The following is a 23455-nucleotide window of genomic DNA, read 5'->3' on the forward strand; positions in this document are numbered from 1 at the left end:
TGCAAGGCTTGCCAAGCATACGTTTAGCACCAAAGACTATACATTTAGTTTTAGATGTATGAAGAGCTAATTTATTAAGTTTCACCCAATTTGTAATGGCATTAAGTTCATTCTGCAAGGTGCAACTTATGTCAGTATTTGTAGGTGATGCATAAAACATTGTAGCATCATCTGCATAAAGTACGACATCTGCTCTTGAAACAGCATGTGACAGGTCATTAACAAACACAGAAAACAGCAATGGACCCAAACAGCTGCCCTGAGGAATACCACATGACAACTGTTTACAATCAGAAAAGCTCCCATTAAAAAATACCCGCTGACTTCTACCAGAGAGATAACTGCATATCAAGGACACAGACTGATGTGAAAACCCGTAGCACTTAAGCTTAGACAGTAAAATGTCATGGTCAATAATATCAAAAGCTGCTGTGAAATCCAGCAGCACAGCACCCACAAGCTTTTTGTCATCCATAAAAGTTAGCCACTGGTCTACCATTTGTACCAATGCAGTGTTAGTGGAGTGTCCTGGCTTATAAGCATGCTGTGAATTGGAGAGCAAATTATTTGATACAAAATACTGCATCATTTGATTAAAAAGTAACTTTTCAAATATGTTGCTCAATATAGTCTTCAACGAGCCCAAGAGGGCCCACGTCACTCCTCTGTTCATCTCTCTGCACTGGCTACCTATCGCTGCTCGCATCAAGTTCAAGGCATTGACGCTTGCTTACAGATCTATCACAGGTTCAGCTCCCTCCTACTTTCACTCACTCCTACGAGCCTACATCCCTACCAGACGCCTACGATCGATCAACAAGCGACGTCTCGTGGTTCCATCACAGAAAGCCACAAAATCACTTTCCAGAACATTCTCATTCACAGTTCCATGCTGGTGGAACACTCTCCCCACCCTCATCCGGAATGCAGAATCCCTGACAACATTCAAAAAACAGCTGAAAACCCATCTCTTCCGTGAGCACTTACCTTCATAAAAAAAAAAAAATAAAATAAAATAAATCCCTTTAAAACCTCACTTATCGTGCTTATGCTACTCTGAATAATGCCTGAACCTCGTATTTTGAGCACTTCTTGCGTTGTTGTTGTTTTTTGCCTCTTCATGATGACTCGCTTAATTTTAGTCCTAATTTGTAAGTCGCTTTGGATAAAAGCGTCTGCTAAATGACTAAATGTAAATGTAAATATAGGGAGAATGTTAATTGGTCTACAATTTGATTCGGTGAGACCTAATCTATCATCTTTCACTAAAGGTATAATTTTAGACTGCTTCCAAATTTCCGGAAACACCCCACTTAGCACAGATCTATTAAAAATGTGACTTACACAAGATATTAGCAACAGTTTTAAAAATTTTGCCATCCAAATGATCTATACCTGCAGTTTTTTTTCCTCTGGGAGAGAGAGCAACATCCTTTCAACAATTTCCTCTTTAACTGTACCAAATGTCAATGAACAAGATTTATTCCTCATTATGTTCTTCACATTACTACAAGGTGAATCCTTAGGGTATGATAACATACTAGATCTTAAATCTTTATAAAAAAGTCGTTCAAATGATTTGCTATATCCAAAGGTTTAGTGATTATTTCTGCTGCTGTTTCCAAGTACATATTAGAACACTTTGGTTTTTTTTACACATTATTTCATTTATAACTTTCCACAATTGCTTACTATTATTTGATGAGTTACTAATCTTCTGGCTAAAATATATTTTCTTTTTTAATCTATTTAACTTTGTCACTTTATTTCTCAACTTACAATAACACCTTTCATCCATATCACTTTTAGATTTTAGAGTTTCAGCTTTGGCATTATGCCTTTCCCTCATTATAGATTTTACCTCGGCATCTAACCAAGGAGCATTATTGCCTTTTATCGACCTTTTTCTAATCGGTGCATGTTTGTCAACTATTTTCACAAACCTATCCATAAAAATACGTAAAGAAGCATTAACATCCTCCTCGTCACAAACCTCCGACCAAGTGGACCTTTCAACATCTTCCACAAACGCATCAGGATCGAACGTTTTATAAGACCTTCGATAGACAATCCTTGCACCAGATTTAGGCAATTTAGTTTTCTTTGTTGTAATGATTAAATTATGATCACTGCATCCTACTCCAACTGAGATGACATGTGAACACAACTCATACACATTTGTAAAAATGTGGTCAATGCATGTTGATTTAAATTTACCATTCAAAGAAATTCTTGTGGGTTGTGTAACAATCTGCTTAAGGTTAGAAGCATTAGTTATAGTAATCATCTTTCTACGTAAATAACACTTCTTTGAAAACCAATGAATGTTGAAATCCCCAAAAAGAAAGATGAAGTTGACGATCGCCATCTCCGTAGTGAACGCGCCTATAGAGAGAAATGCACATCATGGATTACATAACCAGAGAGTAGCCTATTTCTTTTCGTTTTAAATTGTTAAAAAGACATTTCAAGCTTTCTTAAGATATATTTCATGTCTGTGAGGCATATGCTGAGTTTCGTTAAGTTATGAGCGCTGCTGTTCACGAGCAATGCAAGTGACCGCGCAGGCGCCTCCATGATTATGTTGTCTGCTATATTTGCTTATTATTTTTTAATTACCAGGCAATTGGTTGATAAAAATTTTATTAAAATTAAGATACAATTTATACAAAACGAAATTCACTTAAAAAAAGGCTTTCTACAAAACAAACCTTAATTAAGTGGTCAAAATCATGTCTGACCCGCTCCATGTCTCTCGATATTGCGCATCCTATCTTACTCGTAACTTTTCATAATCAATTCTACGTAAATAACACTTCTTTGAAAACCAATCAATGTTGAAATCCCCAAAAAGAAAGATATCTTTGGTTTGAGCAGATGCCTTCTCAATGTTATCACATATCTTTTCCAAGTAATCTACATTTGAACTGGGAGGTCGGTAACAGCAGCCCACTAAAATGGGTTTGTTAAACTGAATATTTAACTGTAACCATATCATTTCAATATCGCTGCCCATCAAATCTTCCCTTGGAGTGACTGCAATATTTTCACTAATATAAAATGCAACACCCCCACCATTTTGTAGCTTTCCTGTAGCTCAAACAGTAGAGCGTTGGCGCTAGCAACGCCAAGGTCATGGGTTCGTTTCCCAGGGAAAGCAAGAACTAACAAAATGTGAAATGTGTACCTTGAATGCAATGTGAGTTGCTTTGGATAAAAGCGTCTGCCAAATGTAATGTAAATGTAATTTTGATTTCTATCTTTTCTAAATAGTCTATACCCCTCAACAGCTAGCTGTGAATTATCAAAACTGCGGTCTAAGTGTGTTTCTGATAAGGCCAATACATGAATCCCATTGGAACAGATGTTTATAATTTCATGAACCTTATTTCTGAGACTACAAATGTCCAAATGAGCTAAATTTAAACCTTTCTTAGGCAAGTTTGAAAGTACATTTGTCATATTAAAAAGATTTAAACATCAAAACAAAAAACATCAGGATAAAAATCTAAATAAAGTTCAAGAGCAGTTATTCAGATGCTTGCTTTTGTCCATTTGCCGGCCAAATTATAAGCTTATCATACCTTAAGATGGCTCTTTCACCTTTCTCTCTTGCCTCTTTCAGTTTTGGCAGCAGTTCACGTCTTCTCTGCTGCACCAAATCAGAAAAGTCTTCATTGATATAAATGTTTGTACCCTTTAATTTCTTGGTGGAGGAAAGGATGCGCTGTCGGTCTTTAAGTCTAAGAAGCTTCACAACAAATTTTCTTGGCTTTCTTCCCTCATGGAATTGGCCAATCCGGTGGACCCTTTCCATCTCAATTGTAGAACTATCCAGACCCAAATTATTAGACAGCATTTGTTGAATCTTCATTTCTAATCCACTGATTGTTTCGCCTTTTTCCTCTGCGATCCCATCAATCAGTAGATTAGATCTCCTTAACTGATTTTCAATATGATCCAGCTTCTCAAACAGATCCTCTAATTCCTGCTTTGATTTTGAAATGCTGCTCTCAAATGATCTAATTTTGATGTCAATGTCATTCTTCTTAGCTTTCATCTCATCCATGATACCTTGTGTGAACTGCAGACTAGTTTTCAGTTCTTGTACCTCTCTAATCACACCATCCAGCCTTTTCACATTTCCATCCATAATGATTTGAATGAAGCTCTTGAAGTTTTCCTGTTGTTGTTGTAACATTTCCTTGTAAAATTCTCTCTGCTGATCCATTATGTGGGTCAACATACCCATAGTTACAACTGTATCATCCTCTGATGGTTGTTTACTACCTTTGGGAGGCATGATTCCACAATCTTACCAAGATGTACTGAGATAGAAGTGGCAGGCCCACCAAGCCCAGAAGCCTCTCAAACAGTTAAAGCGATGAAAACAGTCCAATTCACCTTTGGCTAAGCCCCGCCCCCCTTAGTTACTGTTGCTACGTCCGACAACTTCATCTGGGCAACAAGGTGGCGGTAACGTTAGTCCCCTTCAAAACTACCACAACATTCGCCATTCCCGTCTGTAACATTAACGTTAGGTGTTTGTATCTTGAATAACAAAGTTAGCTAACATCCAGCCGCTAGTCAAAACATACAATCCTGACTTACGTGATAACTAAACTATCGCTAAGCTTGCTTGCTAGCACCTTGATTCTTCATTAATTAGGGTAGAGAACCGAAATCATAACCTAAAACAGCATAAAACTGTCTAACTAGTATAACTTCACAGTAAGGTTAAAAGCAAAATTTACCACAAAAGTGTACTTGTTGATCCTTGAGGGGTTTAGCTGACTGTGAGGACGTCCACACAGTTTAATCCAAAGACAGCACTTGTCAGGATTAGACTTCGGTTTTGGGAAGGGAAAAAAACGGACACCTCCCTCCAACCTCTCTGGGAAACGCGTATCTGTGTTACAAATGCCCCAGGCACAACGTTTAACCATATTTTTGATAAAACTACGACGGTAATAGCCTGCCGAGACCAAAAAATATGAGACGCCTGTGTTAAAGTCAATGGAGCGCTGTGAAAAAGTGTCAGACCTCTGTGGGAGCTCATTCTTGGCTGCGCTGTGATTGGTCAATCTACATTCTAGGGTGTGGCTTAGCCAAAGGCGAATTCACTCGCCGCACAAGTCCAATATTCAGAATGTGAAGACCAAATGCATATATTGACCAAATGTTGACCTTAAAGTAATGGTCCAATATGTGATTACAATGATTTGTATTAGATTGTAGAGAGCTCGAGAACTCAGAGACAGAGCATGGTGTTTGAGTAATGGTGATTTATCAGAGTAGTGACTCAAATGAAACCTGTCTGTGTTTTCATTATTGTGCCATTAACACCAGTGAATGAAACCTATGGAGTTATGATCCTCCTGTTGACGGCGGGCTCCTGTTCGACGCTAGGTTTGACGCCGCCTCTCTTGATTCGCCATTCCCGTCCGTCCTCCAGCGGAGACCCCTTCCCCAGTTCTGTTTACCCAGGCGGACCACCGCTATTGGATGGAGATCCAAGGCAGCTCTCCCATCTAAACCCTGCAGAACCACCTCAGCTCACGCTGGCCGAGCCTACACCTCCGCTGGCCAGGCTGCATCGGCCCTGCACAGCATGGCGGTCCTCCATGGATTTGCAAAACATCATGCATCGTTTCTCTGAACTGTCTATCTTTATGTGTCCGTGAGTCACTCTGAAACTGAATATTTAATGGTGTTTGTGTTATGGTGATTCATCGGAGCAGTGACTCAAATTAAACCTTTCTGTGTTTTCATTATGTTGTGCCATTAACACCAGTGAATGAAGCCTATGGAGTTATGATCTATGACTCTGAGTAGTTCTTATTTTTATTTATATTTGACATATTTATCTCTTTTTTTACAGCTTTTTGTTACTCAGTGATCAGGTTTAGCGGTTCTCGGATTATGAATCTGTTGGACTGCAGATGAGAAATATTTGAATAAATAGACAATGATAATCTCACATTAACAACACTCTCAAAAAGACTAATAATTATAATATTGGAAATACACTTGTTACAGTCTTTTTAACCTGTTAACCTTTGCCAGTGCGCCGGCGCACTGAAGCGTTTATTTTTTATTTTTTATTATTATATATAGTTCAAAGTTACTATCAGATTTAATGTTATTACCTTGACAAAATATACATCATTAAAAAGATATAAGACTCAAGTTTCAGTATTTGACCACTATTGTATTCTGAGAAATTTATAGTTACAGTTATGTCTTAATTTGTGTCGGGAGTTATGAAATGAAAAAATGATATAATATAAATTTAATATAAATTTAATATAATATAATTATTTAATATAAATTATGACCGTCAGCCGCTCCCATTCAGAGAAAAACTCCCGTGCTGTCGTCATGACAACTCTTGACAAAACAACGTCCCTCAGGGCTTTAGCTCATCCTGCGGTGGACATCCAACCCGGCCCACATCCAAGTGTGACGTCACTTTTGGGCGGAGTGACACGTGCCGCCCCGCCCACCTTAACGTTTATTGGTTTATAATAAAGATGAGGTTATTGGTGTAGAGAGGTGTGATGCTATAACAGATTATTGGTGCAGAGAAGTGTGACGCTTTGGGAATGCAGAAGAACACAACAGATTTATGGCTATTAAATAATACTTTCCTCCCCCTGGCAATTGTTTTGTTTGTTGTAATTTGTCTTTCCATCTTTTTCTGTTCCTTTTTTTTTTTCTTTTTTTTTCTTGATAACATGTTGTATGTTATAGTTCTTCGGAAAAAAAAAATGTTCGGTTATTAAACTTCACTGATCATACGGATTATTGTTGCAAAAAGCCATAGTACACATAAATTAACCATGGTTTTGCTATAAAAAAAAATAAAAAACAGTTTAACTCTGGTATTTCTGTTACACATATGGTAATCATAATCATGGTTTTGCTATAATAAACGTATAAGGGAGCATCTATACTTAAACTAAAACAGACTTTTCGCCACTTTCTTTATTATATGGACTCCAAACTGCACTTATGCACTGCATTTATGTAGTTACCCGTTCTATATATAAAAATAATTTAAACATTTTCTTTCTAAGTGGTTACAGAAATATTGCAAATTTTTACAACCAAATTAAGAATTCACTTATTAGTTCATGCCTGTTATAGCAAATGACATTGAAATCAAATATGAGACCAGCAGAATGGAATTTATGCAAACCGTAAAGAATCAATGTATACAGGTGAAACTCGAAAAATTTGAATATCTGATTACTGAAATAAATGAACTTTTGCAGAATATTCTAATACATCAAAACCAGTTAATCTCTCGCTTTCCCTTTTGTACATGTTTTATGAGTTTAACACAAATTCATTTCCTGCAGCAAAAAAAAAACAGTCCTGGGAGCAAAATCCTGTGCAAAAGTCTTCTGAGTAGAAGCCCAGCAGTTCCCCTCGTCTTCCTCTTCCTCTATTCACCTTATTCCGCCCCGCCCACTTTTACTTCTGTCCAGTACTTCCGTTGTAAACCAACTTCCGGTTTAGCGGACCCTCATTCAATTTCGAGGAGAACTGCAGAGAAGTCTCACTGATAAAATGTCACATAAGATAAGCTAATTTGTGCCAAATGTGCTATGTACGTGTGTACCAACAGCACAGCAATGCACTGTTTCTCGGGGTAATTTTTAAACGACTTTTAGGTGTTTATATGACCCGTCTGCCTGTCTGATCGCAGCTCGGCCGATGTATAGTGTTTAGCCTACATTAGCCACACACATCTAATGTTGTAATGGTCTCACTACAGGACACATACACATGCTATACCTTGTTTGAAAGCTATGGTCCTCTAGAATTCAGTCGCTGGATTTATTTTACAGCCATTACTTGTGTTAGAGATCAAACCATAAGAAATTGCAGCTAGCAGGTAGCTAAGCTAACGTTACCCTCTTGTTCATCTAGTTGAGGCTCTACTTTCTTTCTACACCAGTTCGTGGCTATTTTTTTCTCATCTGTTGGCTATACACTGCAAATGTATCTGGTGATTAAGCAAACAAACTGTGGTGTAATAATGTTTCAAACTTTACATGTAGTAGTGTTTGTGCACATCTTCATAACTAAGTAATAGCTATTAGAAAGACACAGCTTACAACAGCATACAAAACGCTTTTCTCACTTTTATTAAATACGCAACGTCCACAATGAATAGGCCTAATTACATGATGAATTTTGAATTTAAACTGCATATTTCAAAAAGGCTGCATATATAGCTGGTTTAAATAATTTGATTGTGGCATTGTTTCAAAAGCTTCAAGTGAAATGTACTTTAGTACGTTGCAGCAGTTGTTAATAACCATAGGCCAACGCATTTGGCTATAATATTATAGTCTATCTACTTATATCAAGACAGATAACAGATTGGACCAGGGCAAACAAAGCGCTAAGTAGCTAAACCAGGAAGTGAGATTACGCAGATGGCGCCACCCAGTGCTACTTCCGGAATAAGGTGAATACCCTGGTGGATAGGACTTAATAAGCTCCAAGCACTCCCTGATGCTGTACATCTGTCTGAACTCTTCACAGTACTCCTGAGAGAAAATCTGCCAGTTGACAACACCTTCAAATGTAAAGATCAAAACACAGAAAAGATAAGTGTTGAGATTCAAGTTTAAATGTCTCATACCACAAATTTCAATCCAAGAAATCTGAATTGAACAGGGAAAAAAAAAATCTTACTGTCTAGACAGGCAAAGTGTGCTGCTTTCCAAAAAATGGGACATTCGAACCCCCCCATCCAGGCAGAACTGATCCGCATCAGGCTTGTACCGAAAATGCGTACGTAGGATGCTGTAAAACATGACAAACAATGACAATCATTATGTGATCTTTCCATTAATCCAGAATCTAGATAGAAGGATACAAAGATAATTTGCCACATACACAGAGTTATCAAGAAAGATGTAGTGAAATGATTCGGTTGCTCAACCAAGTTACTGTGCAAGGGTTGTAAATGATAAGTGATCAAACCAAACGTTTTAACCTAGCTATCGTTAAATTGTTAATTGCATTTCAGACAAACCTTTGGTTCGACGGTTAACAGTACGCTAACTTGATTAGGATACAAACCAAAATTTATTTTTACTTACCGACATGGCAAAAAAACACTTGCTTCCAAAATTGTAGTACTCCTGAAAAGAAGTTAGGAAAGACTGCTGATGTGATGGCTTCCCGTCCACTGTATTTACTACGAATCGATAAAACAGTTTATCACATTACATTATCAAAACATGCATAACTTCTTTGCATAGCAATTACTGAACAACTTCAAACTTTTTCAGTATGCAGTATTTACAAGTGACAGAGTGACACTCAAATCTCATATTCTTTACGAGCAGAATAAGATTTAGAAGATGTACAAATAAGCACTGAAAAAAAAATGTCCAAAATGTCCTTTATCCTTGTAATCCAAATACAACATGAAATTGATGATGTAATAATGCAGTTAGTAAAAGTATACAAACCACATTCTCTGCTCATACAAATCTACTGCTCATACTAGGGGTGGAACGGTACACAGAAGTCACGGTTCGGTTCGGACATCACGGTTCGGTACGAGTTCGGTACAATGGAGGGAAAAGCAAAGCAAAAATGCAGAAGGCAATTTTTTTTATTGTGCATGTCTCAGGCTGGACCACCAAAGGAAAAGTAAATGTCTTAAGCCTTGTATTTTATTAAATAAGTTTTAGTAATAAAGTAAAGGCATAGAACCAGTTTATTTGTAGTGCACTGACAATAGTTTTATATAATTCGTTTATTTAAATTAATAAAAAGACAAAAAAGACCTTGAGATATGTTTGGTAATTGTATACCTGAATGAATTTACAATTAATTTGCTATATTTCAGATCAATATATTTGTTTTCCTTAATTTTAACAAACACTAACTTTATTCTCATGTTAATTATAAATAATTTATGTATAAAATTAGCCTGGTTAAAACCAGACCATTCTCAGTAGTAACTTCATTAATAATAGCTTCATTAATAACTCGTCAACAACGGACATTGCTCAAATGCCTCTGGGCGCAATTGAATAGACCTAAAACCAATCAGAGCGATCGTCATTGTGTAAAGCCCGCCTCGACGTTTCTGATTGGTGCCTCGAGTTGGACGGATTAGAAATGGGCTTGAATGGGCTCTTTGCCAGACTACTACAAATCTAAATTTGCTGGAAGTTTGTCTGGGTTTTCACAGGCTAGTATCAAATAATATACCATTAAAAACACATTTGATGTTCTATATAATCAATGTAGAATGTGTAACTTAAAAATACAGATTAGTGCTCTGTTTGAGGACAAGAAATGAAAACCAATGCAATATGATGAATGTCCAAAAGACGGCATCGACAGACTGTTTTTAAATGGGGTTGGATAAATATTTTTTGCTTTTAAACAGTGTGTGTGTGTGTGTGAGAGAGAGAGAGAGAGAGATTTTGGTTGGGTTACAGTTTGACAAGAGTTTACAGTTTGACAAAAGCACAATGTTGTGTTATATTATAGACGGAGTATGTTTTTATGTTTCAACTGTTCGATCACGCCTGCGCCTCTCTCTCACACACACGCACGCACACACGCACGCACACACACACACACACACACACACACACAACATATTCCAGCATTACAATCTTAACATCGCAGCCTGTTCATGCCACGGAGCTTCAGATTAGGTGTCCCGTAAAGAACCCGCATATCTAACAGTAGTTCCGCATTACATTAATTAAATTGCACGCCAGTTTTATTTATTTTTATACCGTATATTCTCCGTGTATATTCATGCACCGAACCGTGACGCCCGTACCGTTTCGGTTCATTACGAATACATGTACCGTTCCACCCCTAGCTCATGCAAGTGCTCATGCAAGTGTGTTTTGTGCATTTTGTTTTCGTAGTTACCTTCGTCTTCTAGTCTTTTCGATGTTTCTTCCTGTTTCAATGTTAATGAGAAGAATGTGCCGAATTTGGGCATAGGCGTGGCTTCTGACGTCACACTTGGATGTACGTCACACTGGGTTGGATGTCCACCGCAGGATGCAGCGAGACCACTGATCTATATGGGCTACGTGCACAGGCGAAGGAACAACCTTCCGGTTTGTCTAGAAGTTGGCGTATTCATTTCCGGTCGTTCTATTTACATCCCAGCAACCAAAGCGGAGCCGTCGCCGTTGTTCGCAAAATGAGTGGTGCTGGTGTACGAAAGAAGTACAATGTACGTGGTACATTTAAACTGATGAAAACTGTGGCCGGCTCAAAGGATCACTGCTGTGTGCCAAGTTGCTCGGCTTCAAGTCGACACAACAGTGTATTCATTTTCATCGGTTTCCTCAGGAGGCTATCCTATGTGCTAAGTGGCTGCACAGAATACGGAGGGTGGAATTTATAGTCACTCAAAACACGAAGGTATGCAGTCGTCACTTTGAAGAACATTTAATCCGGACGACTGCTAAGGGTAGACGGGTTTTATCACTTAATGCAGTGCCATCGTTGTTCCACTGGAACGACTACTCTGTGAAGAGACGTGCCGGGGTTTGGGAACGGCGTACTAAACCCTCGAGTCCAGAGCCTGAGCTGGAGGACATCGAGGATGAGGCCATCCCAGATGAGGAAGCCGTCCCGATGGAGCACGAAGCCCGACCCACCGTTTGTGCTGACAGGGAAGAGTACGAGAGGATGAAGGCAGAAATTGAGGCCTTGAGAGAACAAGTCCAAACTCTCCATCTAAACAGTTCTTTTGGACTTCAGCGATTTGCCTCGTCACCTGAGGACATTAGATTTTACACCAGGTAAGATGTACAATCCCACTTTCTGTTTTCAGTCTTGGACAGTAACTAAGTAAATGTAATCCAGTACCTACTTTTCTTGGGGAGGCTAATTATGTGAATTACTACGTAATTGTTATTGTTTGCTCTGGCCTATCGGTAGTGGATCCTAGTCTGTCATTGCAATGGCCACTATTATTCTTGGGCTATTGACCCCTCCGTGCGCAATATTAATGTTATCATAACCTAACTCAACACAGCATCAGTCGAAACATTTTGCATTTACCTTGAAAAATAGAAAACAATGAAGCAATATTTAAAAAAAAAACATTGAACAGAATGAGAGGCTAGGCTGTGTAATTTCATCAGCAGTGAATATTAAGTGTTTTACTTTCACTGATGTACAGTATTTGTGTACTTTGTCTGCCATTGTCCGTTTCTATGTGTTACTACAATTTTCTCCGTTTTCCCTTTCTGATGAGGATACTATATTTTAGATTCCCATCTTACAAGCACCTGATGGCGTTTTGGAGCCTGATAGAGAGTGCAACATCCAAAATGATCATCAGGGTGACCAGCAGAGCCAAGAGAGCATCTTCCACCAGCACAGTCACTGAAAGCCCGGTCACCAGACCAACTGTAAGTGTGCCCTTCTCATGGTTTTATACACATGGTTATCTGTGAGGGATTTACTTTTTATGTGGGTGAATGTATGTTTTTGTGTGTACTGGGGTGGAACGGTACACAGAAGTCTCGGTTCGGTTCATACCTCGGTTCAGACATCACGGTTCGGTACGAGTTCAGTACAATGGAGGGAAAAGCAAAACAAAAATGTAGAAGGCATTTTTTTTTATTGTGCATGTCTCAGGCTGGACCACCACAAGAAAATAAATGTCTTAAGCCTTGTATTTTTAAAATAAGTTTTATGAATAAAGTAAAGGCATAGAACCAGTTTATTTGTAGTGCAGTGACAATAGTTTTATATAATTAGTTTATTAATTAAATTAATAAAAAGACAAAGACCTTGAGATTTGTGTGGTAATTGTACCTGAATGAATTTAAAATTAATTTGCTATATTTCAGATCAATATATTTGTTTTCCTTAAAATTTTAATTAACACTAACTTTATTCTCATCTGAATTATAAATTATTGATTTCTGTATAAAATAATACTACCATTAAAAGACCATCTTTTTTAGTCAATGTAGAATGTGTAACTTAAAAATAAACAGATTAGTGCTCTGTTTGAGGACAAGAAATGAAAACCAACGGAATATGATCAATGTCCAAAATAGTGGCACCCACAGACTCACAGTTTTTAAATGGGGTTGAATAAATATTTTTTGCTTTTAAACAGTTGAGTTTTACCGTTTTCGAATCCATTCAGCCGATCTCCGGGTCTGGCGGTACCACTTTTAGCATAGCTTAGCATAGATCATTGAATCGGACAGGACCGTTAGCATCTCTCTCAAAAAAAGGACCAAAGAGTTTCGATATTTTTCCTATTAAAACTTGACTCTTCTGTAGTTACATCGTGTACTAAGACTGACGGAAAATGAAAAGTTGCGATTTTCTAGGCGGATATGGCTAGGAACTGTACTCTCATTTCTGCGTAATAATTTGCTGCCGTACCATGAGTCCAGCAGGCGTAATGATATGACGCAGCGCCTGAAAATAGTCCCCAGCTCTGTAACTTCCAGCGTGACCGGGACTAAGTTTGTCTAACCTATTAGACCTATTTTTCATAACAGTGATTAGTGTTTCCATTAGTTGGGCTCTTAACTCTTATATATTTTGTCTTTTTGGACGCTGTGACAGTGTGTTTGTCAAACACATTTGCAGCAGCAAAGAAAGCTAAAGTGAAATGAGATCAGGTGATGATGGTTACCTGTTGATGGTTTTATAATCATCATGAAATAGACTGATTCACTGATGTCTTTTGAATCTAACAATTGTGTTGATCCATTAATATTTTCACATTAATATTTTCACATCACAAACCCTGTGTTTCTGCCGTATGAGATCCAGCAATATTATAACAGCCAGTTAAAATATTTTAACAAACATGAGCACAAGAATTGTACCTACAGTGACACACAGTTATCAACAATCAGCGTATGAATCTCAACAATGGTATTGCCAGTGTTGGGGAAGCTACTCTGAAACTGTAGTTTGACAAGCTACAAGCTACTCGTAAGTTAAAGTAGTTAAACTACAGTCAAGCTACCCTTTTGGAAAAGTAGTTAGCTACACTACAAGTTACTATCAAAAAGTAGCTAGCTACATTGAAACTACTTTTGATTTTTTTGAACAACGTATATTATAAATAACTGAATAAGTGTCTGAGGAATGTTTTAAGTAAAATATTTAGTGTTTAAAACAATGCAATACGATTATGATTTCAAAGAGTATTGTTTTATTACACACAACACTCAAATATCTCAGACTGTTTGTCAAAAGTGCAAAATTGCAACAAATACAACATTGCAAGAACAAAATATACATCCAACGTAAATTGCATGTAGAACATTTTCTTAAAACGATTGCATACAAAAGTGTAACCTTTACTTGTCGTTTCTTTGAGAGACATGAACTTGGACAAATAAGGCCATGGGTAATTAACGTTAGTTGTTTCTCCATCCTCCAAATCTGCCGTCTTGCTCCTTTATGGATAAAATGGGTGTGTCAACCCACTTCTGTACGTAAGTGAACCGTTAGCCGCAAGATGCGTGATTAAACACGCATGGTGGCGGTAATGGCAAATAATTAGTTTGTAATCTAACAAGAAGAATATCCTTGCATCGCGCTGATTCGCGCAGGCTCGACAAAACGCAATGTAGCTTTTGCTCGCGCTACACCGCTACTTGCTGCAAAAAGTAGTTAGCTACTGGAAAAGCTACACTGTTTAAAAAGCAACTGAGCTACTGCAAAGCTACTGAAAAATGTAGTTAAGTTAGTAGCTTCGCTACTTGTAGTTAACTACTCCCCAACACTGGGTATTGCTTAGGATCTTAAACTCTGGTTTAGACTAAGTCTAGGACTATTTAAAACCATGACAGATAAATCAGATTTCTGTTAATCTGAAGACAAGGCTTTATCTCTCTCCAGGAAACCGCCTCATAATGTCTTTTCATCAGTAAATCTGGATATAAGACTCATTGAGCTCATCCTGAAACTGTACATTGAGCTCTTTCTGCCAGTAGGAGGCAGTGTCACATTGAGCTTGTGGATTGAGAGAGTAGAGATGGATTGAACCAAACTCTGTAAATGAAGTTGTGTTGGACAGAATAGAACAATGATTGTATCTTAAACTTGAGAGATTGATTGAACTAGACCTATTAAAAAGCCTCAAAATAGTATCTATGAGTTCCTGGATTTCATAACGCTGATAAACAATAAGTGTTGAAAGTGGCTCAAGGATGATTGTAAGGCAATTGCACAATTTTTTTCCCATTGTTGATGGTTTTCATTGTGATTTTAAACATTATTTAATCAAGAAAAAGACATGGTTTCGTTTCTCACAATGTTATTAATTTTCAATTTCATGTGCTTTCCCAGAGCGTTTGTGCCACCATGTCAGGTAAGATATTTACTGCAAAGAAATTAATCCTCTGGATGTTTTTTTTTTTTACAGCTTAATGTGCTGGACAGTGTCTGATATAGCCTAGTTTTATTTATTTGGCATATTATTCTCATGTAAACACAAATCTCAGCCACAGCTTCTTTTAGCAGTAATACTAGAAACATGGCAGTACCACATCTGGGCAAGAAAGGACCGTATTTACCACAGTTCATGTTTGGAGAGCTGAACTGATTCTGATTCTGACACAGAAATGCAATAATACACGATACGGAAACGTTAGGAAATCAAGTAGTGCCGTGAACACGTTTATATACTGTCTATGCGTGAACATGACACATCAACTACAAAAATAAATTAGGCTACTTACAACGATGTCATCAATTGAACAATTTAACTTTAACCATAGAGAAAACATAAACATGATTCACGTTCGTAGCTGCACCACATGAATTCAAGCTTGTTTTTGATATAGAAAAAGACGGAGAAAGTTTGCTGTAGACACGATATCTACTGACTAGCGTTTCTTCCTGAAACCTGTAGGAGTCGCTGTGACGCTCTTCAGTCCGCCGGTAAAACCACTGAAGAAGAGGAAGCCTGGCGCGCTCACACTGAGGTGTGTTGTTTTTAAACTGTGTGTGTGATTGTTGATTTTCTGTCTGTAGTGTTTTAATGAGCTTTAAATTAACTACTTATTCGCATTTATCATTAAAAAAAAAGCCGAATTAGCCCTGATTTTACCACAGTAACCATAGTTTAGCCTGGGTATTTGTAATAGTAGCCTATAATTGTAGCCTACATTTACCATTTCTTACTACAGAAGCTGTGTTTTAACTGTGATATTTGTAATAAAAGAAAAGCCAACACGTTGTTTAATTTTCTAATTTTGATTTTCAATCAATTTTCAATGCTGGACACTTAAATGATGCTTTGAAACGAGTACAAGTATCACATTATCATGTTAAATTTCTGAAATCTGTGTTTAAATCCAGCAGCTAAATTTAAGTTTTAGATATTGGTAATGTGTTGTAATGATATATTTACAATAGTTAATTTAATCATAAACATGCCTAAACATATGTGTATTTTATATCTGTAATTAATATCTACCTGTGTATTAATATTCTCAGAAATTGCAATCATGTTCTTATGCTGTGTATTTCTGTTCTCCTTCATTATCATTAGTCATTTTGAGTTTAAATCAGTGTAAGTTCATTATAATTCAATTCACATTTACTTGTATAGCGCTTTTCACAATCACAATACACATCGTTTCAAAGCAGCTTTACAGAAAATGCTTGAGTCCACATTACAACTTAGATTGATATAAATGTGGATAAATGCATCTTGTAGTAATGATGTGTTTGTCTTCAGATGTTGACCATGAGAGAGCAGATGGATGTGATCTGCTGTAAATCAGTAGGAACTGATCTGTCCATGCTGGATATTGAGGATTTCATCACTGAAATCTGTCAGCTGAAGAAAGAGGTGGCGTCACTGGAGGCAAAGCTGAGAGAAAGAGGAGACAAACCCAACAGAGAGGTTTGAGCAGCTCATCATTTCATCCTTCAGCTCAATCAAACCAAAGTTTTGTTAGCTTCTCACTTCTTATGCCTTAGTAATGAGGCTAATATCATCTGGTTGTTCTTTATTTCTGTTGATCTATGATGTGTTTGTCAGGATCTGGAGAAGGTTTCAGTGTGTGTGACTGATGGGACAGAAGCTCAGGATTCAGTCTGGAGATCCAGAGACACACAGGACTCAGAGCTCAGCCTCACTTTACTGTGTTATACTGACGCTCAGGATCATGGATCCGCTGATCAAACCTCTGACTGTAACGCTGGAGAACAGCAGATGAAGATGTGCTCCGTCAGACTGGAGGACTGCAGGAACCTGATAGAGAGACGAGGAGAAGAAACCACAGCAGAGGAACAACAACAGAGCCATGAGGAGGAGGAGGATGAAGATGATGATCAGAATGAGGATGTTGAAGGGAATGATGTTGAGGATGAAGAAAATGAGGATGACAATAATCGAAATGATGACATTGATGATTTTATTCCTTCAGGTAAGTATCTTCCATTTATGATCTTATGTTATAGTAAATCATAGTCAGAATGTGTGTAAACATGTAGTTGTGCTCCTAAATCAGCAGGTGCAGACATTAGTTACTGTGAACCGATGTGTTGAAAACACTGTATCTTGAGCTGCATCACAATTTCACATTTATCTTTAAACTTTAAGCTCTCGAAGTTATAGAAAAATATAGACATATTTTATAGAATTTCATGATGGTAAGTGCATGATTCATTAAATCTATTTGTGTTCATTTAAAGTTAGACATTTTAATACCTTTTTTTCTTTTCAGATGTGAATGGCGGTTCATCTACTGATGAAGAAACGACCTCGACATCAAAAGAGCAGCTGAAGGTCAAGAGTTTCTCCTGCGTCACCTGTGGGAAAACATTGAGCTCACAGAGAAATTTAGTGAGACATGAGAGAACACACACAGAAGAGAAAGACTGGACATGCAAGAGATGCAACATCAGCTTTCCTACCTTAGAAGAGAAGAGACGTCATTCAAAAGAGCACAGCGGGAAGAAGGAGTTTCACTGCGAACAGTGCGGGAAGGATTTTTTCACCCTTCCATCTAATATGACAGTTCATATGAAGACACACACTGGCGAAAAGACTTTCCACTGCAGCGAGTGCGACAAGTATTTCAGCACCAAAGGGAATCTTGATGCTCATAAGCGAATCCACACGGGCGAAAGGCCGTACAAGTGTCCTCACTGCGATAGAAGATTCATGTATGGATCCCATTTGAAGAAGCATGTGCGCGTTCACACCAACGAGAGGCCGTACCAGTGCAGCGAATGTGGGAAAACCTTCACAAACTCAAGTTATCTAAAGTCACACCAGAAAATACACTCTTCTCAGGAGAAACCATATCAGTGTTCACACTGCGATAGTAGATTCAGTACCAAATTTTATTTGATTTGCCATGAGAGGACTCACACCGGAGAGAAACCGTACCTGTGCTCCTACTGCGGGAAGAGCTTCTTTAGCCAGGCTCATTTTGGACTTCATCAGAGAGTTCACACTGGAGAAAGACCATATAACTGTGCCGTTTGTGGGAAGAGTTTCAGTAAACACGGTACCTTAAAAAATCACCAGCGGATTCATACAGGAGAAAGACCGTTCAAGTGTTCTCAGTGTGACAAGACGTTTGCTCGATCGGACGTCCTGAAGACTCATGAGCGAGTTCATACAGGAGAGAAGCCTTACCGCTGCTCCATCTGCGACGAGAGATTCGCTTATTTAGGTAGTTTTCAGACCCACCAGAAGAAACATGCTAAAGAACAAACTGCTTCTGAATCATCATAGTGTCTTTTCATCAGTAAATCTGGATAACGGACTCATTGAGCTCATCCTGAAACTGTAGATTCAGCCAGTAGGAGGCAGTGTCACATTGTGCTTTCACAGGGTGTCCGCGCGGCAGTAAAAAGAATCTACCAAAATTAAGGCCCTTGAAAGGTAGTAAAAGGTAACAAACGCAATTAGACTTGGTAGTAAATTTTTCATCACCACCTTAATATATGAGTTTCCGTTTTTTTGCTTAATATTTGTGTCTCCATGTTTTAACTTCATCTAGCATAGTTTAAAAATATATACGATGCTAACAGGGCCTGAGTGAGTCGGAGTTGATAGCAATGACGTAGAAGTAAACTGTGTGAGTTCCGTGGTTGATAGCCTAACATTTACCGCCTTTTTACCTCAGTTGATATTAGCCACTTGTAGGGGTGTAACGATACATCGATATGGATCGATGCATCGATATAACGTCTAACGATACGATGCATCGATTCCACACTTAAAATATCGATATACACCTTTATTTTAACACTCTCCACATTCTCACGTAACATCCTTCCGCCAAAGCGCACATTTTCGTTTACTCACCAACCGCCTGCCGGTGTGTAACGTTAATCTCCTCATCTGAAAAAGACGCCTGACAAGACTGACTAAACCCTAAACAAGTTTTTTTTCACAAAAGCCGGTATTGTCCGCTGTCAAGGCATCGCGAGTTCAGGTTTTACAGCAGAAACAGACAAGCAGTCGTCGCACCCTTGTTGGTGAACACAACACGATAAATCCGTTTTAGCGACTCAGCGCGCAGTATTCAGGTGAGGTCATTTTGAAAAGACGCGCTAGCTAAGAGGAGTTTCGTCAAACTGTCGAAGCTGACTAAAAGTGATCGAGGATGGATCATTTCAATGAACTCGTGATATCTTCTTCAGGGCGTAAAAGGAAAATAAAAGATGAAACATTTTCACGGACCCTTACTAAAGCAGCTCGTTTAGTGGTGAGGGAAAAGCTCTCTGTATTGCGTGTACGTTATCACAACAACAAAGTTTGTCTATGTCTATGTCAGCTGAGGAGATTAACGTTATGAAGATTAACCGAGTGTTGTATTATTTATCATAGCAATTACTTGGTTTTGTTTGACTCAGAAAGATTAAATGTGAATGTGTCTGCTCTGCTAAAAAAAAAAAACATTAGCAATTATCTTTAATTTTGTAATTTACCTGTATTTTTTAAATTATTATTATTATTATTATTAATCAAAACAACCCAGCTGCAGTTTGATTGATATTACTTGGAATGCACAATAATAATAAAAAACATGATTTATGAAAATGAACAAGAACGGAGTACTTGCAAATGACCACTTCTGTTATAAATGTCCCAATTGGTGTGCAATTTTCAAAGAGTTTAATTAAACATTCATGTTATATATTTTGGTTGCATTTATGAGTTAATAAAAATGTAACTAGTTGTGTGAACATAATATCTAAATATCGATTAATCGATCGATATAGCCCTGAATCGAATCGAATCGTATCGTATCGTGGAATTTTTTGAAGTATCGGAAAATATCGTATCGCTGGCTAAGAGAATCGATATCGTATCGTATCGTGATTAACTGTCCGATGTACACCCCTAGCCACTTGCCATTTGCTTCTGTTTTCTTCCAAACTTAGTGTGAAATGGGGAAATGTAAGTTTTCGCAAACTTGGGTTGACGACCCGTCATTTAAAGACTGACCGGGGAATGGGGAATGACCGGGAAGCATTTTGCACTGTCTGCAAAAAAACTATAAATGTTACCTGGAACGGCATTACCGCTATCAGTGGATCGAACATTCACCAGCAGCGGATTTGCGTGAGGGGGGAGCAGCTCCCTATTTCGTTGTTTTGCGATGCTAACAGCACTTCACAGTTCGCGGCAAATCATGCCAACTTAAGGTCAGCTGTCGTCGCACCACCTCAGCAGCAGACCTTACCGTCACAAACATCAGCCCTCAGGGCTGAGGTTCTCTGGTGCCTGAACATCGCAGCCAACCATCATTCATATAATTCGAATGAGGGCATTGGGGAATTGTTCGAAAACATGTTCACTGACTCCGATATAGCCAAAAGTTTTGCGTGTGGCAAGGATAAAACGGCGTACATACTTGGATTCGGCATTGCTCCGCATTTTAAGAAGCTTCTTATAAATAGCATCAATGATTCTGGGCCATATGTTCTCATGCTTGACGAGTCTCTGAACCAGTCGGCGAAGAAGAAGCAAATGGATATTCACATTCGGTTCTGGAAAGATGACTGCGTGACGTCTTCATATTTTGGGTCGCAATTCCTTGGACATGCAAGGGCTGAAGACTTGCTGCAAAAAGCATTAAAGTAAGTGGATATTTTCTTGTTTGTTCTTTCTTATTGTCGTTATATCCCCACTTGAACATTTTTTTATGTCATAGTTAGCCTAAACTTTAGCCTTCAGCATGAACACAGTTTCCCAATGGTAGTCTATTATTTTGCGTGTGTCGTGTATGTCGGGTGTGATTTTCAGATGAAGGATTTGGTATATTTCTGAAAGATGAATACTACAAATGAAAAAAATTATTGACAGATACTTACTGGAACTGCATTTACTGTCTATCTACTGTCTATTTTATGAATAACCGAGTACCGAAGCCATGACGTAGCGTTGTCAAGGCAGCAATTTCACTGGATCTAAACAAATCAATCTAATCATAGTATTCACCATAGCGGTGGCTTTAGCATGGGCTTCCTCCGTAAAAGAGACCAGCATGTAACGTCATAGCATGCGGTTAAAATCCTTAAATTCACGGACGTGTCTTGGCTTTATTTTTGAGGCAAAAACGTCACTTTTAACAGCCACCAGTCTTTGATAAGACGTGAAATATTCACTGGAATTTTGTTTCTTTCTATTACACCTGCCAGGGAATCCGTGTTATGTGGATAAGTTGCTGCCTAGGAGGTAAAACACGTTTAAATGGCTATAGCCTACATTTAAAACAATTTATTAGCTAGAAATGATCCCACATGTCTACATTCAATGCTATGAAGCCACTTCGAAAGTTTGTTTAGATCCAGTGACACTGCCGTCATGGAAATGGAACGTCACACTTCGGTACTCTATTATTTTTTTAATAAACTTAGTTTTTTTTGTGTCAGTTCATAGGTTTGTGTTGCACAACTCAACTTGAGACACCTGCTGTCTGTCAGTATGGATGGCCCAAATGTCAATTTCAAGCTGCTGAAGCTCCTTCAGAACGAACATTCAGAGCTTCATGGGGATGCACAACTCATCAGTGTTGGCAGCTGTGGCTTGCACACCCTCCACAATGCCATGAAGGCAGGATTCACAACATGGCAGGTAGACAAACTGTTGCGAGCTATGCACTTCATCTTTCACAATGTTCCTGCCCGTAGAGAAGATTACACCGCCACCACAGGATCTTCTACCTTTCCCCGATCTTTCTGTGGCCACAGATGGGTGGAAAATGTCCCTGTGGCTGAGAGAGCTGTCGACATTTGGCCCATGCTTTTAACATACGTTGATGCAGTTCAGAAGAAAAAGGTGCCAAACCCCAACACGGCGTCATATGATACCATTTTGGCTGCGCGGGATGATGATTTAATAATTCCAAAGCTCCAGTTCTTCTTGTCAGTTGCACGAAGCTTCAACCCCTTCCTGACCAAATATCAGACCGACGAGCCTTTGCTGCCCTTTTTGGCTTAAGATGGTACTCCTGATGGTAAGAAATGTAATTACTGTAGAGTTACTGTCTTCATTTGAATGTTTTTAAACTGTATCAGTTGACAGTTGTGGCTTGATTGCTAACAGTTTTTCTGGTACTTTTAAGGCTTTACTGCGGCGATTTGTTAAAAGGGTACTTTTACAGGACCTAAGCTCACTGCAAATTATCACAATCCAGGTATCTGAGGAGAAGAACTGGGTCTCTCTTAAAAATGTGGACATCGGCCTGGGTGCTGAATCTGCCATCAAGGTAATTACTGTGCAGATCATTTCAATATCATGCGTGAATTGTGATGTCGGCATAAATAGAGTTACTTTAAACCGGTAGAAAATGAATGAGTAACAATGGGCATGAACTAAACTTGCAATTATGGATTCTCGATTTGTAATGCGGCAGCGAGCTATAACGCACATATGTGCTCTTTTTATGTTTATTAGAAGTTGAAATCAAATCAAATACTGCCAAAACACCCATACTATTTCTAAATAGGATGTATACTTCATAAATTGTATGAAATTATGGAAAAACATGGTTCAGATCACTCAAAACATGTATGAAAATGGAGGCGCCCTTATATGGTCAGTAAGGAAGCTGGCTGTCCATCTAGTGAAAAAGTGTGGTACTGCGCCCAAATAAAATCTTACTGAAAGCTCATTTTTTGAGATATCAACCTAAAATTTGGAACACAACTTGTTTAAATTTTTGGCTTTAATTTTCTAGCAGTTTTAGAGTAAAATATATTTTGTAATATATATATTTTATATAAAATATAAATAATTATATTTTTACATTTTCATAAACTCAAACTTATATAACTTTTTTTCTGTTTCACTGTCAAATGTCTTCTTTAAAACAAGACCAACCATACGTCTATATTCCAAAGCATTCTTGAATTACAACCATTTAAGTTTGTATAGTGATTTTTTTGTCTATGCGAAAAAAGGGGGGTGACAATT

The 23455-nt window shown here is 38.2% G+C and overlaps 2 protein-coding genes across 2 annotated transcripts in view; both read left to right on the forward strand.

The window, feature by feature from the left end:
* The window catches only part of LOC311286376 (uncharacterized protein), a 274251-nt gene that overhangs the window by 196851 nt on the left and 53945 nt on the right, over positions 1-23455 (forward strand). The gene's annotated exons all lie outside the window — the stretch shown is intronic.
* LOC311286380 (uncharacterized protein) overlaps positions 15820-23455 on the forward strand; it is a 41589-nt gene continuing 33953 nt past the window's right edge. The window contains exons 1-6 of the mRNA XM_084402582.1: positions 15820-15989; positions 16748-16915; positions 17054-17441; positions 17742-21117; positions 21913-22496; positions 22605-22748. Coding sequence (XP_084258708.1) covers positions 16748-16915; positions 17054-17441; positions 17742-18760 — 1575 coding nt within the window. The 5' untranslated portion in view covers positions 15820-15989 and the 3' untranslated portion in view covers positions 18761-21117; positions 21913-22496; positions 22605-22748. The remainder of the gene's footprint in view (positions 15990-16747; positions 16916-17053; positions 17442-17741; positions 21118-21912; positions 22497-22604; positions 22749-23455) is intronic.

This window comes from Rutilus rutilus (genome assembly GCF_951802725.1).
Source record: "Rutilus rutilus genome assembly, chromosome: 2".
NCBI classification, from domain to species: domain Eukaryota; kingdom Metazoa; phylum Chordata; class Actinopteri; order Cypriniformes; family Leuciscidae; genus Rutilus; species Rutilus rutilus.